The sequence below is a fragment of the Notechis scutatus genome, chromosome 10, assembly GCF_049901735.1.
Source record: "Notechis scutatus isolate UNSWTSFEM ecotype Mainland chromosome 10, rNotScu1.2, whole genome shotgun sequence".
NCBI classification, from domain to species: domain Eukaryota; kingdom Metazoa; phylum Chordata; class Lepidosauria; order Squamata; family Elapidae; genus Notechis; species Notechis scutatus.
Genome location: NC_142018.1, coordinates 3817924 through 3833673, shown reverse-complemented (window position 1 = coordinate 3833673; position 15750 = coordinate 3817924). Strand labels below are relative to the sequence as shown.

The following is a 15750-nucleotide window of genomic DNA, read 5'->3' as shown; positions in this document are numbered from 1 at the left end:
AAACACGCTAACTAGGTGAGCATCTGGTGAAGAGGGGTCAGTAAAGCTTGAATCATTTCAAAGTGCTTGTTCCTGTCTCCATGGTAACCTGGGACGCCCTGAGATGCAAAGACAATTTTCAGAGTAGAACCTGATGGTGAAAAGTGATGTCACTGCAGAAGGCAAGGAGCGCATCAGCGATGGCTCTCAAGAGGTGAGCATGGGAGGACAGAAAACATCCCATCCTAGTCACATTAAGGAGAAACTTCTAGCAGTGAGGACAAATTAGCCAGTGGAGCAGCTTGCCACCAGAAGTTGTGGGTGCTTCATCACTGGAGGTTTTTAAAGAAGAGATTGGAAAACCATTTGTCTGAAATAATATAGGGTCTCCTGCCTGAGCCCGGGGTTGGACTACAAGACCTCCAAGGTCCCTTCCTTCTCTATCCTGATTGATGAAGTTAAGACCCTAAAAATAAACCCCTGGTTCCTTTACACACGTTTCTTTTGATCGGATTCTTCTACTTGACGCTGCTTCCTTCGTTGCAGGTTTGTGCTAAGAAGCTTTCTTATCAAAAAGGGCGCGTGATTTACCGTTACAATAAGCCAGACTTCGCAGGGGTCTCCAACCTTGGCCGCTTGAAGACTTGTGGACTTCGACTCCCAGAATTCCTCAGCCAGCCTTTATGGAGCTTTGCTGGCTGAGGAATTCTGGGAGTTGAAGTCCACAAGTCTTCAAGTGGGCACGGTTGGAGACCCCTGAGCCAGAGGCTAACATGGCTTATGTATGCACGTGCTCAGCTGGCGTCCTTCCAGCCTGCCACTCTCCCGCCCCTCCCGACGGCTCTCGTTGACCCACAGCGCTGACCCGCCTCGCTAAAGCAATTCCTTAAAGTTTATTTCCGACGTCAGACCCCCGCCACCCTGAAGTGACACAGCGCCCCGCCCCTTCCTCGCCCCGCCCACCCAGCCTCTCCGGGCCCGCCACCCCGGCCCAAACACCTCAGGGGGGGCGTGGCGTGGCGGATGGGAGGCGACGCCCTCCGCCGCAGCGCTGCAGCCCCGCCTCGCCGCGTGACGTCAGTTCCGCGCCAGCGCCTCCTTGCGACGTCACTGCCGGCCGGAGTGCGGCGATGGCGGCGGCGGCTGAGGAGGAAGAGCCGCCGCGGCTCTCGGAGCTGCTGGAGTCCGGCTGGCGGCTGCTGGAGGAGGTGGAGAGCGACGCCGAGGCGTCGTCGGGGGCGCCGGCCGTCCAGCGCCGGGTGCAGCGCGGCCTGGAGCTGCTGGAGCGCGCCGCCCGCGCCGTGTCCCAGCTGGAGCTCTTCAGGTGCGGCGGGTGGCCGAGGCGGGATGAGCGGGGGTCGCGCGGGTCCTCCCCTGGGAGGCCCCGCTCAGCCGCCTCGGCCTGTCTTTGCAGCCGCAACGAGGAGCTGGAGGAGATCGCCTCGGCCGACCTGCGCTTCATGCTGGTGCCGGCCCTGCTGGCCGCGCTGACCCTGCGGCAGGTGGCCCCCGCGCGCCGGCTGGAGCACCTGCGGAGGGCGCGCAGCCTCTTCCTGGAGTTCCTCCGCCTCTGCCGGGACTACGCCGTGGCCCGCTTCGACCTGCCGCGAGAGGCCGTAGACGAGGAGGAGGAGGAGGAGCAGCGCGGCGGGGAGGCCGGCCCCGCCCAGCCCGACGGCCAGCCCTCCCTGCTGGCCATGGCGGCCGCCCGCAGTGCCAAGATCGAGAGGTAGGTTGGGGGCGGGGGCGGGAGGGGGCTCTAAGGGCCTTTCCTCTCGGACAGGGGTCTCCAACCTTGGCCGCTTTAAGACTGGTGGACTTCAACTCCCAGAATTCCTCCACCAGCAACGTTCAGCAAAGCAAAGCTGGTGGAGGAATTCTGGGCCCATAACCAGTGTTAGGGATATGCACCCTAGCAGAACGTGCAACGGTAGTCAGTCAGGCAGGCAGATATGTGAGATAAACGTTGTTGTAGTTTACACTCAGTAAAACAGATACACAGTGCTAGTTAAATAGTTTATTCCAGTAAGATTGTTAGCATAGTCAAACAGTCCATATATCATACACTTAGTTCAGTCCGTCCGGGGATTATCATTAGCAAAGTCCAGTGTCGAAAAAGAGGTCAGTAAACTTACAAATAATCAGTCCAGTAATATATCTCCTTTTGCAGTAGAGATATGAAGAAAATCAAACCTCTTTTCTTCATTCAGCAATAGCAGGGAAAACACGCAGTTATCACCATCAATCCATCATTGTCAGCAATCCAGTAAAAGCCAGCAAACAGTGAGCTCTCTTGCTCCCTCTTATGGTGATTTTACAACCGCACCCAAAATACATGGTCTGCATTTAAAGTGATACACACAATCATAGTCTATATATATTATTTTACCCAAACTAAGTTAGGTAACCATGTTATCCCTAACAGAAGTCCACCAATCTTAAAGCGGCCAAGGTTGGAGACCCCTGTTCTAGGACCCCCGCCCTGCACGCCCTCTGCAGCCACTCCTTTACCCACCTGGCTACGCGCAAGTGATTTTGGGCAGCTCCTTCCACTTGAGGGGAGGAAACCCCTCTCCCCCCTTTGAGCCTTTCTGGATTTAGGCAGGTCTGGTGGAGATGCTCTGGGAAGCACCACCTGCCCAGGCTGGCAGGGAACAAGTTTTGATTCTGGATTCGCCCTCTTGATTTTGGGAGCAGATCTATTACAGTATTTTGCAGGCGCAAATTAACCTCAGTGTTGGTTTTCTGCAAACCAGCTCTGTGAGACTGTTGGGTTTTGACAGTACAGTATACCAGTGGTTCCAGTGGTGGGATTCAAATTTTTTTACTGCTGGTTCTGTGGGCGTGGCTTGGTGGGCGTAGCAGGGGAAAGATACTGCAAAATCCCCCTTCCCTCCCCATTCCACTAACCTGCTTTCCAGCTCCGTTCTCCTGTGCAGGGCAACCAAAGGAGACCCAGCTGATCAGCTGGGACTCAATGGGAGGCAGAGAAGAGATGGGGTTGGCAGGGCCAGTCAGGAGTGGGATTGGTCGGTCCTCTGAACTACTCAAAATTTCCACTACTGGTTCTCCAGAACTGGTCACAACCTGCTGAATAACCACCTCTGAGTGGTGCTCAACCTAGAAGCCTGGGGGAGGGGCACAATGTCATCACAGGGGGTTCGCAAAGGCTTGAAGAAATGTTAAAGCTCGAATGACCGTGGTCCGTAGCCACAAAAGGTATTTTAAGGGGGGATCCGTGGTGAAGAAAAGGTTGAGAACCACTGCAACATACAACACTTGCTAGGTTTTAACATTGGAAATTGCCTACAAGTGATCTCAGCTCATATGGGTTGTGTATTTTCAAACATTGAAAATAACAGCAGAAAACATTAAAAAAAGGCCTTGTGCTGGAGGCAGCCTCAGTTCAAGGGATTAAAAAGGAACATCATGGCTGGGCAAGAATCAGGTGAAGGATGGCAAAGTTAGGACTGGCTCAATTTTTGGACGGGGGGCTGGGGAGAATCACTAAAAACGGTGCATTCCTTTCTTGGATGTTGTCAGCTGGTGCTCCATTCAAAATCCAAGAAAGAAATACTTAGACTCCTTTAATCAGAGAAAAGATATCTTTTACTGGAAATCAAGTGGTAGCAACAAAAGAATTCTGAATCTGAGAAAATGGGCGCGTAAATCACATATACAAAGTAATGGCAACGTTCCCACCCCCAATAGTTCAATTGGCTCATCCCATTAAAAGTTGTGTAGATCATCATGTGGGCATCTCCAGGTGGTGATGAGGCTTCCGTCTGTTGACCTTGACATAGTTTGATAAAGGGTTGCAGCTGCGCATAGCATAGGATAGAAACCCAAGCAAGAATGTACCCCCCCAAGTTTATACAGTTCTGGTTTGTAACACCTCCAGCTCACTTCCCACAACCATCCCCCCCCCCGTTTACTTATGACAGCTGAAAGATGCAAAGCAAAGGGAGAAAATCTTGAAGGCTGGCAGGTGTGTTCAAGCAGAGCTGTACGACTGTTGCAACTGTTTTCACTTGAATGCCCGCGGATAGACTTGTTTTTCACTTCCGTACATCTTTTGGAAAACAGATACAAGCAAAAGAAAGAACTGGAGAATCAGCTGGCTTCTTTGAAACCCTTCATTGATAGTGGTCAAGCTGAAGAAGAGCAAATACGAGAATTCTATTTGCTGCAGCTCAAGAAGTGGGTCACTGTAAGCTTGGAGGAAATTGAAAGCATTGATCAGGAAATTGCAATCCTTAATCGGCGGGGTGCTCTACAGGTGAGATAGTGATGCCAGTTGTATGGATCAAACAGCAGGCTTCTTTTGATAATCCCCCTCCACAGTGTGCCCTAATCATCATCTGCTGAAAATTAAGACCATGATTTCATAAACAAACAAAAAATAGGAAAGCTATAATGTATGTGTTGTAACAGACACGATATAATCTATATATTGGTGTATAAAGGCAAAAAAGTTCTATTCCTTTCTGATCAAAAGTAAAGGTCCCTAAATCTTGGGTTAAAATCTAAAAAACGTTAGATAACAGAAAGTTAGATAATACCTTATCTTCCAAAGACAGATGGCTTTCCTGGCCAGCAAAATTCCTTATTAAATTATTTATTAATTTGATTATGCATTATTTATTGAATAGCTTTTAATTTAACAAACATCATTTATAAATCTTCACATAACAGGCAACTGAATGCATCTGAATAATTTTGCTAGGGAAAAATATTCATATTTTGGGGATTTGGGCTAGAATCTCCCTTGTTTTCTTTGAAACTGAATTCTGGTTTTATATAAGTTAATTCAGATATGCAGTCAACCATCTGTAATCTGAAATTAAGAAGTGGTGCTCTCAGATTATAAATGCTGGAAATATGGTACAACTTAAGATGCTGTGTGGAAAAGCAGAGAAACACAAAGCAATTTAGCAAGAAAGGGAAAGTTCTGGAAGGAGAATGAGGGAGCATTTCTTATTTCCAAAGTGACTAGCCAACTGATGCACAATATGAACATTTAAAAATCTGGTGCAAAAATGAAATATTAAAAATCCAGCTCAAGCAGCCTGACTCTATTCATGATTCTTTGAAGAATTCATATGGATTATGGGCTTGGACAGTAGGCGATTGCCCGCTTTAGTGCAGGTGGAGCCTGGACGCCTTGATGGAAATATCTGAGGCACTGCGAGGTGGAAAGCCCAGGTTGATCCCCTGCCTGCTGGCCTATTTCTGAGCCTCAGTTTCCCATTTACGAGATGGAAGCCAGTCTTGCTCTGGGACGAAATGTGTTCTATGCCCAATTGACATGAGGAAGACCAAAATGGCGCCAGCATTTTGATGACTTTGGTAGATGGTGAATTGAAGGATAAATTGTCATTGCCTCTTTTTTCCTCCCCCTAAACCAGAACGTATTCTACGGGTGGGTAGAGGCCATCTTTTGAGGGAAAACATTGTTGAGGAAATGTGCAGTTGCCTGTCCTCCGCTTCCAGGAGTTTTTGTTTTTGTTTCTTTTAGTGTGAACAGATGCTGAAAATTGCTCCTCCTCCTGTTTTTCCATCCCTTCTCCCAGGGTCCAGCCGCACAACCTTCCCGGCCACCCCGACCTCCAATGAGGCCCTTCATCCTTACTCGGGATGCTGCCCAGGCAAAGTATATCATGGGGGGAAGGGAGGTTCCTCCTGCTGCTTCCGGCAGGGAGGAGGCTTGGACGGCAGAGGGGCAGTTCAGGAGGGGAGTGGGCGGACTCTTCCTGCTGCTGCTGCTGCTGCTCATCTTGAGGACTCCTGGCCGGTTTTCTTCCTTGCAGGGTGTTTGGCGCTGGCTATCCCAGCCTGGCAACGATGACGGTGGATGAATGGTATGACCAGCACCAGAAACAAGGAGTCCTGCCTGACCAGGGCATCTCCCAAAGAGCTCCAGGTATTTCTGAGCATGAAACGTGCAAGCAGGGAGGGAGTTGAGGAAAGGAGCCCCCCCTTCGGCTGATCTATCCAAAGCCCCAAACTGAGACCCCAAATAGGATCCCTTGGAAAGCTCACTGGATGGGGAACCCGGCCAGCAGAATTTGGGAAGTGCAACATCTCACCTCGGGGACCCGGAATGCCCCCCCACCCCCACCCCCCACGGCTGTCAGTGGTTGCGGTTCTAAAGTATGCTTGGTGAGATATAACAGGTGCTTGCCCAAAGGATAGCTTAAAATCTTTATAAAGAATAATAGCAGTAGCGCTTAGACTTATATACCGCTTTATAGTGCTTTCCAGCCCTCTCTAAGGCAGCCTCTTGCCCCCAACAATCCGGGTCCTCATTTTACCCACCTCGGAAGGACAGAAGGCTGAAACAACCTTGAGCCTGTTGGGATTTGATCTGCCAAATTGCAGGCAGCTGGCAGTCAGCAGAAGTAGCCTGCAATGTTGCACTCTAACCACTGCACCACCACTCATAAATAAAATCCCCTCAGCAAACAATGGAAATGATAGTCAAGCTTCCGTTCTTTGCAGCCCCGCGTGAATAGCCACAGAACCGGGGCCACAAAGGAATACCTGAGCATGGATTGTCCTTGTGTTGCTGAGGATAGGCTGCCTTGGGGAATGACCAAAACCCACGCCCGTAATTCTCAAAACCACGTAGAAGGAATTTTGGAACACATGGGCTTTTGTTCAGAATACAGAGCACTTCCGTGTTTTGCTCATCCTATGTTAGTGCCAGTGTGCCTCTCTTGTTTTATCTCCCCCATTCCGTAAGCATCACCACAATTGAAAAGGGGGTGAAATAGAGGTAGAATCAGAAATGGGTGGCCACGTCAATGCACTTGACTGGGATTGTGGAAACTGTACCCTAAAATGGTCTTGATGGACTGACTTAGAAGCATATGGAGGGGCGGGGGCTGCTCTTAGCACAGCTCTGACTTTTGGCTTGCAGCAGGTCCCGAAGACCAGCAGAAAGACCAGGAAAACGCCACAGAGGAGGAGCAGCAAGCTGCAGCATCGAAAGCACGGGAATGGGATGACTGGAAGGACCTGCACCCCAGGGGCTACGGCAACCGGAAGAACATGGGCTGAGGAGAGCCCCTCGTAGCCTTCGTGAGGAAGTGTGAGTGGTTCCTCTTTGGGAAAGAAGAAACGGAATTGCCAGGTGTTGTATGAAGGGCCCAGGTAGATGGGAGTTCCAGAAAGGCCGGCACAGGAAACGCAGGAAGCTTCTGGGGCCATTGCGTTCCTGGCTCCTCTCTTGTCTTCAAATAGTCCTTAGTAACCTGATCGGATGGCCACTTGGAAGTAGCTTGGGCTGTTGTCGCTTATTTCTTTATTTTAAAAGACAAATAAAATGCTCCCGTCAGTTCGTCCGAGCGTTCCTTCCTTGAGTCTTTCTCAGCCTCTTGCTGCTTCCTTCTGCCTAAGGGAGAGCAAGGACTTGCCTTGGCAATCAGACTCTTCTGGAAGGCGTCTGGAAGTGGTTGTGGAGAGTCCTCTTGTTTACTACCAGATTCCGTACCTCACCTTTTTATGCCTCTTGGAGAACAGGAGAAGCTGCCACGGGCCCATCCAGGCGCTCCCTGTATTCCTGAGATGGAAAAATGTGTCCTCGTACTTTTGGTTCCCAGCATGTGCGTAGTCCTGCATCCACAGCTTGTGAATGACTCGGGCTGCCTGGGTCCCCAAGGCAAGGTTTGAATCTCTGAACTTGTGCTGTGCCTCCAAAACGTGGTCAGGGCTCTGTTTATCCAGGTGTTCCCCCCTATGGAACTGGACGTCTTAAGTGCTGGAAGCAGCTCTGAAGGCGAACGCAAGGGAAGATATTGGGGAGAGAAGAGGCGGTGGGTATCTTTGCCTGAGGCAGTTCTCCATTAGGCAGTCAAGGGGGGTCTCTTAGAGGCAAGTGACCCCAAATCCTTTTCACTCCTGGTAAAACAAAGTGCTTCGTTAGGATTCTAGCCATAGAGGTTGTCTTCCTTAACGACGTTGCAACACTGCTGAATGAATGGTAGTTACGACCAATCCTTGAAACGTCATCCATTGCGGTGCCACCTGCAGTCGCATGATCCAAATTTGTGCAGTTGGCAGCCCACCAATATGGATGACCATGCCGTCATTAGGCAAGGACCTCATGCTTCTCTTGGCCTGCACAAACTGCCAGCTTCATCCCGCCACCTCCTCCCCAGCCTCTGACCAGTTGCTGGCTCTTTGCAGAGGCCCGGTGAGGGTTGTTAAGTGAATCTGGCTTCTCCATTGACTGTCAATGCAGCAGTCATAAATACGAGTCAGTTGCCAAGCACCTGAATTTTGATGACGTGACCACGAGGATGCTGCAGTGGTTGCAAGTGTGAAAAACACGTCACAAGTCACTTTTTTCAGTGCTGTTTTAACTCTGAACGGTCACTAAATGACCTGTTGTAACTCAGGGACTACCTGTACAAGTGCTGTTATCTACGGCAATAAACAATTCTGGTCTGGTGGCTAAGGTGCCGGTTTAGGAACTAGGCGACTGAATTCTGGTCCTGACTTTGGGCCCGTCCTCCTCTCCCAGCTCCACCCATCCCCCGTGGCTTTGATTGGGCACCTTCCCTTGGAGCCGTGATCCTGGAGGCCCAGCCTCTCTGTGGGACTTTCCCCGAGGGAAAGGCGGTGGGATCTTCCGATATTTACCCTACTCGGGGCCCTGTATTTGTCTGAAGGGGGATTCCATTGACTGCTCTCAAGGGAGTGTCGGGATGCCAACTTGACTGACAGGCTTAAGTGGCTTCTGCAGTTGGAGCAGGGTCTGTTCACCTTTGGTCGAGGAGGTGGCAGAAGGTCAGAAAGGAAGAGCCTTCTTAAGGAAATTGTCAACAGCATTTGGCTAATTACCGATGAGTAGCTGTCACCATCTGTCACCCGGAGGGATCATGGCAGGGCAAAGCAGAAGAAAGGGCACCTCGAGGGAGGGGAGCAGCCTCTGCTGAGGAAAGAGGAAAGAGGGAAGGAACCAGAAGCAGGAACAAACCCCAATATTCTTTCCGGGTTCTCCACGTTCACACAGTCCGGCCTTTCTTGGATTCCCCTTCCCAAAAGGATTCAGGCAGGCCCTGGGCTTGGTCAAGAAGGTGGCCAGGCCCAGAGCAAGCCAGGGAGGGGGTGAAATGGGGGTCCCCCACCAGGCCTCGCCTAAGAGACTCCCCCTCAGTCTCCCCAAGGGCTGCACCACACGACTACTTCACCCCCTGAGGGTTCGCATCAGCTGTGGCTTCTAATCCACCAGCAGGGACTTTGGGGTCCCAGCACGGCCTCTGACCCAGCCCTTCCCCCTCTCCCCCCCCAGATCTGCGGGGCTAATTTGGCAGGCGACACAGAGGCCCCCTGGCTTTATTTCTGCCCCCAGGCCTGGTCCTCTCCGTGGGTGTGTGTGTGCAAAGCAGCAAAAATGGCCATCCCAGAAAAGCTGCTTGACATACTTTTTTCAAGTGTATTATACAAGTAAGCTTAAGTAATGTGTAACCTTCCCCCCAGAATTGATTGCACATTACCCTCTGAATATCCTGGGTCTCCAGTTGCTGTGATAATTTGGCAGAAGATGCAGTGATGAAGAAAAGGTTGAGGACCCCTGGCCTAGATGGATGTCTACCATGAGATACCCAGCCCCTTCTTTTAGGGAAACACTTAAGAGCACTTTAAGTTGGCCTGTCCCTGTTTGAGGGATAGGCAAACCTGCAGTTGTCTTTCGGACTGCACCACTTTCTCCTCTCCTCTCCTTGTCCCTTTTGCCCAAGTTTTTCTTTTGGCCCCATTTGCAATTTCTGCAGCATTGCTTATGCATTCCCTGGCAGAGCCGGTCTGGGGGCTGCCGTGGGGCTTTCAGGGGCAGAAATGCTCCCTATTTGGTGCTCTGGGGAGCGGTGTGCGAGGAACATCAGTTCAGGGCAAAAGGGTGGGTGGGTCCCTCTTTGGTCTTGAATTCTTTGACCGACGGCTCTTTCTACGCCAGTCTTCCTTCCTTTCTCCCTGGCTGCCCCCATCCCCGTTAATCGGATTGCTGGGTTCCCTGTTCGATGGATCGTGCATAAAACATCCCCCCAAAGCAAGCGTGAGAGGTCACAGAAATAAAACTGTGAGCTGCCCAGTTTGGAGCAGGCTAAGCCACTGGCAGAGCTCATTAGACCTGGCATTGGCTGGTGGGCATCGCTCTTGGCCTCCTCGCCAGCCCATGTGCTGATCAAGAGAGGATTTCGGAAGATGAGCTGGGGATTTCGGAAGAGGCCACGGTAGATTATTGCCTGGTTTTGTAACCCTGGCCGACAAAAAGACCTGCTGCAGCTCTGACTCCCACTTGAATGTGGTCTTGGTTGACTTCAGCAGCCTTTGGTCTGATCTCTGGTGCCCTTCTAGGGAAAATTCAAAAACGTCCATCTGGCAAAAAAAAAATACGGAACTCAAAAATTCCACTACTGGTCACCACTATCAGTTGCTCTTACGGATACTTATTTTTGACTTCAAGAGCTGCCCAGCTCAATAAATGACTGGGTGGCTTACAATTCAAAACATAATTTTACTATTAAAAACGTTTTAAAAGAAAAACAGTGAACAACATTAAAAAGAGTAGGTATAGAAGTTAGATGGAACAACTGGATTTGCAATTAGATACAAGGGATGCCAGTAGCTGTCAAATTTATTGCAATGCAAGAGGACTTAGATAAGAAGGTATTCTGGCTCCTTGTTTAAGTTGATATAACTTTACAAAACTCAAAACATTTAGAGGCTTTTGATTTATGCCCTCCTTTACTAGCTGATAGGTGGCTATAAGCCATTAAAAGCTAGCATGCTGGTGTTTTGTAACAGTACCAAGACTCCTAAGCCAGGGGTCTCCAACCTTGGCCACTTTTTAAGACTTGTGGACTTCAACGCCCAGAATTCCTCTGCCAGCAAAGCTGGTGCAGGACTTCTGAGTTGAAGTGCACAAGGCTTAAAGGGGCCAAGGTTGGAGACCCCTGTCCTAAGCCACACATAAACCGTCAAAGTGACAAGCAAGTTGAAAGCTGCTTTCAGGAAAACCAGAAGCCTCAGCTTGGGGGAGCATCTGCCTCAGGGCTTCCTTCCTGACCCCAAGATGTGTGCTCAGGATGGCCCTGAAGTTTCAGGCTGCCTCCAAGTCAGGCTAGGCGGGGAAAGGAGAGAGAACTCATCCTGATGGAGGACTCCAGGTCAAAATTGGGGTCAGATCGAGGAATGTTCACGAGGCTAAGAATGCCAACAGGCCACAGAGGCAGGATATGCAATTTCAGAATAAACAAACTTTCATTCTCTGTCAGAATCGTTGCTTGGCAGACAGAGAAACAGTAATTGTTGAAAGCAAAATAATTACATGCATAATGTGATTTACTCTTCTTATTACATTCTAAACTTTTGGGATGGTTTGCCAGAAGAAAGGTGAAAATCATTCATTCGTTGTCAGGTAAATGCCACTCACATGATTAGTCTTTCAAGACTGAAAGGGAAACCAAGGGTTTCAATTTTGCAGGGTTCTGAATAAAGGAAAACAAACGGTTCGCAGGAAGCTGTCGCTGGGTTTTGGTTGTTGGATCCTGGGAAACTCCACTCCAATGCTGCAGTGCCAGCCCACGCAGGACAGGTGAAACCATGATCTCTGAACAGGTTCTATGGTGAAGTTTACTCTGATTTGAAACAAAGGCCATTCTTCTCATCATTAAACGTTTTCCTAAGCGTTTTGCAGGGGAAATCGGTTCAATTCATAATAATTCAAAGCACCAAAAAGCAAGACAAGAATCAGTGAATGGAAACTAACCAAGGAGGGAAGCAACCTAGAACTAAGGAAAAAATTATTAATGGTGAGAACAATCAACCAGTGGAACAGAAGTTGCCTTCAGAAGTTGTGGGTGCTCCATCACTGGAGGCTTTCAGAAAGAGAGTGGACAATCATTTCTCCAAAATGGAGTATCCAGTCCCTGCAATTCATCCTGTATTTTAGCCTCTCCGCTCTGCGTCAGCATCTTTTTCATATTGTGGTGACCAAAATGATGCAGACTCCAAGTGTGGTCTTAGAAAATGGTACTAACGCTTCATGTGACTAGGACGGGATGTTACCTCTTGAGAGCCATCGCGGATGCGCTCCTTGCCTTCTGCAGTGACATCGCTTTTCACCATCAGGTTCTACTCTGAAAATTCTCTTTGCATCTCACGGCGTCCCAGGTTACCATGGAGACAGGAACAAGCACTTTGAAATGATTCAGGCTTTACTGACCCCTCTTCACCAGATGCTCACCTAGTTAGCGTCAGTTTCTTCCATCCTTTGAAATCTATCTATCTATCTATCTATCTATCTATCTATCTATCTATCTATCTATCTATCTATCTATCTATCTATCTATCTATCTATCTATCATAGCAGGTAGGAATTGGCCAATCTCACTTTTTAAGGGAATCCCTTTTTCTCCAGAAAACTCAGTGGCAAAAAGTTGCGTTACACAGGCATAATTTGGGAAAGCAGAAGTATTGGGGAGGGCCATAAAAGAGGAGATGGAAACTACTGTATGATGGCGCTGCTCAAACTTTCGACTTCATTGTTAGCATTTTATAAGGTGATATTGGCACTTTTTACATGGCAGTTTGGAAAGTAAATCAAGAGAAAACCAATGAGGTGAGGCTTTTCTAAACCCAACTTTGGGAAATTCTTGGCTTTTATTCTTTGGATGTGCTCCTATCTTTGGCACTTTGTTCAGTGGAGTTTTATATCTGCTGCCAATCGATATTTCTCAAAGTATTTTTTGATCAAAATAGATTTTTAATTTTGTTTCTTCACCACATCTAAGGTTTAGCAGAGAGACCGATGGGACAGAGGGAGGAAAGAAATAGGCATCCAACACAGGAAAACAATCCTGCTGAGCTGCCTTGGTTTTATTTCTCTGTGGCCCCAAGAAGACACTTCAAAGTCCTTTTAAAATTTTAGGAGGAATTGGGAATGTTCCAGGACCCTTTTGAGTTGCCAGCTATTTTTATTGGAAAGAAGCCTCCAATCAATGGGATGAAGGGAATGTACATCTCTTAAACTTCTCATAATAGAATAACAGACCTTGGAGGTCATCTAGTCCAACCCCCTGCTGAGGTAGGAGACCCAATACCATTTCAGACAGTTCTTCTTAAGCCCCCCCCTCCCCCAGTGATGGAGTAGCCGCAACATCTGGAGGAAAGTTCTTCCCCTGATTAATTCTTCCAACTGTCTGGAAATTTCTGCTGGCTCCAGGTTGCTTCCCTCTCTGCTGTCCCGCGCCCACCGGCGTCCGTGGCAGAGGCCAGGCGCCCACTCGCGCCGCCCCCCTGCCGGCCGAGCCTCCTGACACCGCCGCGGCTAATAGGATTGTGGCCTGGAAGGGTCGCCTGGGCGGGGCGGGCCCGCGGGGTATAAGAGCAGCGCCCGCAGGAGCTGCCCGAGGAGCAGCGGAGCGGCGTCTCGCAGGTAAGGCGGCGGCGGCGGCGGCGGCGGCTTCTTCCCGGCTTCTGCCAGCTGTCCGCGGAGTTCGGCTCTCAGATGCGGAGGCTGTTCGGAGCACGGGCGGTTCCTTCGGGGAGGGCTCGCCCGACGGACGGGGCTCTTTTGGGGGAATGAGCTGGCTGGGGGAGGTCGGGGCCAGAGGCAGCCAACCCTGCAGCGCCTTCCCAGAAACCCTCGTCCGCAGCGCCTTGCAGGACCGTCCCTGCCGTCGGGCTGGCTCGCTCTGGAGTTGCGAGCGCCACTTTAGCGTCGGCTCCGCCAGCTCCCTGCCCCAGGCGCCCTGTAATAAACCTGGCAGCCAAAAATGGGAAAACACTCTGTGTGTGTGTGTGTGTGTGTGTATAAATTTTTATTTATTTTTATTTGTCAATCGCTTACAAGATAATAGGTATAAGTATATACATAGTTGTTATGAATACATGAAATGGGTACATATAAGAAAAATAAAAGAAACAATAGGACAGGGACGGTAGGCACGTTGGTGCTCTTATGCACGCCCCTTACAGACCTCTTAGGAAAGGGGTGAGGTCAATAGTAGACAGTCTAAGGTGAAAGTTTTTGGGGTTTGGGGAAGAAACCACAGAGTCAGGTAGAGTATTCCAGACATTGACCAGTCTGTTGCTGAAGTCGTATTTCCTGCAATCAAGTTTGGTGCGGTTAACCTTGAGTTTGTATCTATTGTGTGCTCTTGTGTTGTTATGGTTGAAGCTGAAGTATTCATTGACAGGTAGGACATTGCAATGTATGTTTTTATATACTATACTTAGATCAGACCGAAGGCAGCGTAGTTCTAGGTTTTCTAGGTCTAGAATTTCAAGTCTGGATATTCAAGATATTCTACAACGAGTAGAGGAGTGGAGAACTCTTCTTGTGAAATATTTCTGGACTTTCTCAACTGTGCTAATATCAGATACGTAATGTGGGTTCCAGACTGATGAGCTGTATTCAAGTATTGGTCTAGCAAATGATTTGTATGCTCTAGTTAGTAGTGTGATATTACCAGAGAAAAAGCTACGTAGGATTAGGTTAACAACTCTTAATGCCTTTTTGGCTATGTAGTTACAGTGGGCTCCAGCACTTAGGTCATTAGAGATGAGTACTTTACAGAGCTTATATGTGTGTGTGTGTGTGTGTGTGTGTGTATGTATATACTGTTACAAGTTACATGTAGAAGGAATATATAATGCATAGTATAGTAACCTATATAATTAGAAACTATGTCAATATGAGTGAATACCGTTACCGGTATTACCGGCTGTAGTGGGTGGTAATGTGGTATTATGGTGGAAATATGATTGATAAAAACTTACTTTGAACAATAAATAAATGAATTTGGCAGCCAATATGTTAGTTTTGTTTTTTAAAAATGCATCTGCAAGAAGTTTAAATGCTTTTCCTCCCCAAAGGAAGCTTCCATAGATTTAGGATTTTCTCTAGCATATAAATGTTTCAAATATTAAGCATCACTATTGCTAAAAACTTTAAGAAAAAAAATTGTTGATTAAAATTTAATAAAATTAAAGCAAGAAGTGAAAATCTGGACCAAAAGTATCCCAATAGATAGCTGGTGTCAAAATATAAATCCTTATGAGGCTGAATTTTTTTAACTTTAATACTTCATACTGGAAGTTCCAGCACAGGTTTTAAGATTGCCCCCCCCCCAAAGAGTGTTTTGCTTTCACCAAACCCCCCAAACCCCCTTTAGAATAATTAAAAAAATTATAGACAAACCCACCCACCCCAAAAAACAACAACAACAAAAAAAAACAACAAAAAGTAGGAGCTTTAAAATTAAATACTTCAGCTTAAAAAAAAAAAGACATTGATCATCCGGATCATATCCAGAGAAGGGCTACCAAGATGGAGAAAGGCCTGGAAACCAAGTCCGGTGAGGAATGGTGAAGGGACCCAGATATATTCAGCTTGTGGAAGTGAATTAGAATTAGAATTAGAATTAGAAGGCTAAGAGGGGGCACCATGGCTGTGTTGAAAATCTGTCGTATTGAAGAGGATTCAGTCTGATTCTCATTGTTCCACAGGGCTAGACTAAAACTAAGGGCTGAAGGATGTAGAGTTTGGATCTGAGGAAGAAGCTCTTGAGAGTCAGAACTTCCAGTCAGACTTTTGGTTAATCAAACAGACTTCACAGCAAACCAGTGAGGTTAGGATCAGAGGTCTCCAAACTTGGCAGCTTTAAGACTTGTGAACTTCAACTCCCAGAATTCTCCAGCAGGCATAGCTGGCTGAGGAACTCTGGGAGTTGAAGTCCACAAGTCTTAAAGTTGCCAAGG

The 15750-nt window shown here is 48.3% G+C and overlaps 1 protein-coding gene across 4 annotated transcripts; it reads left to right on the top strand.

Annotated features, from left to right (window-relative positions):
* Positions 1-1069: 1069 nt before the first annotated feature.
* On the top strand, positions 1070-7326 carry IGBP1 (immunoglobulin binding protein 1). Of its 4 annotated transcripts, none has more exons than XM_087971988.1 (6): positions 1070-1303; positions 1394-1708; positions 4066-4258; positions 5553-5632; positions 5790-5902; positions 6902-7326. In XM_087971988.1, the coding sequence occupies exons 1-6, from the start codon at positions 1110-1112 to the stop codon at positions 7039-7041; spliced, it is 1035 nt and encodes a 344-aa protein (XP_087828114.1). In that variant the 5' UTR covers positions 1070-1109; the 3' UTR covers positions 7042-7326. The 4 variants fall into 4 exon arrangements, 2 of the variants coding, with proteins under 2 accessions (XP_087828114.1, XP_087828115.1); XR_015750702.1 differs by having other exon boundaries at positions 1073-1303; positions 5498-5632; XR_015750703.1 differs by having other exon boundaries at positions 1073-1303; positions 5498-5632; positions 6905-7040.
* The last annotated feature ends 8424 nt before the right edge of the window (positions 7327-15750 follow it).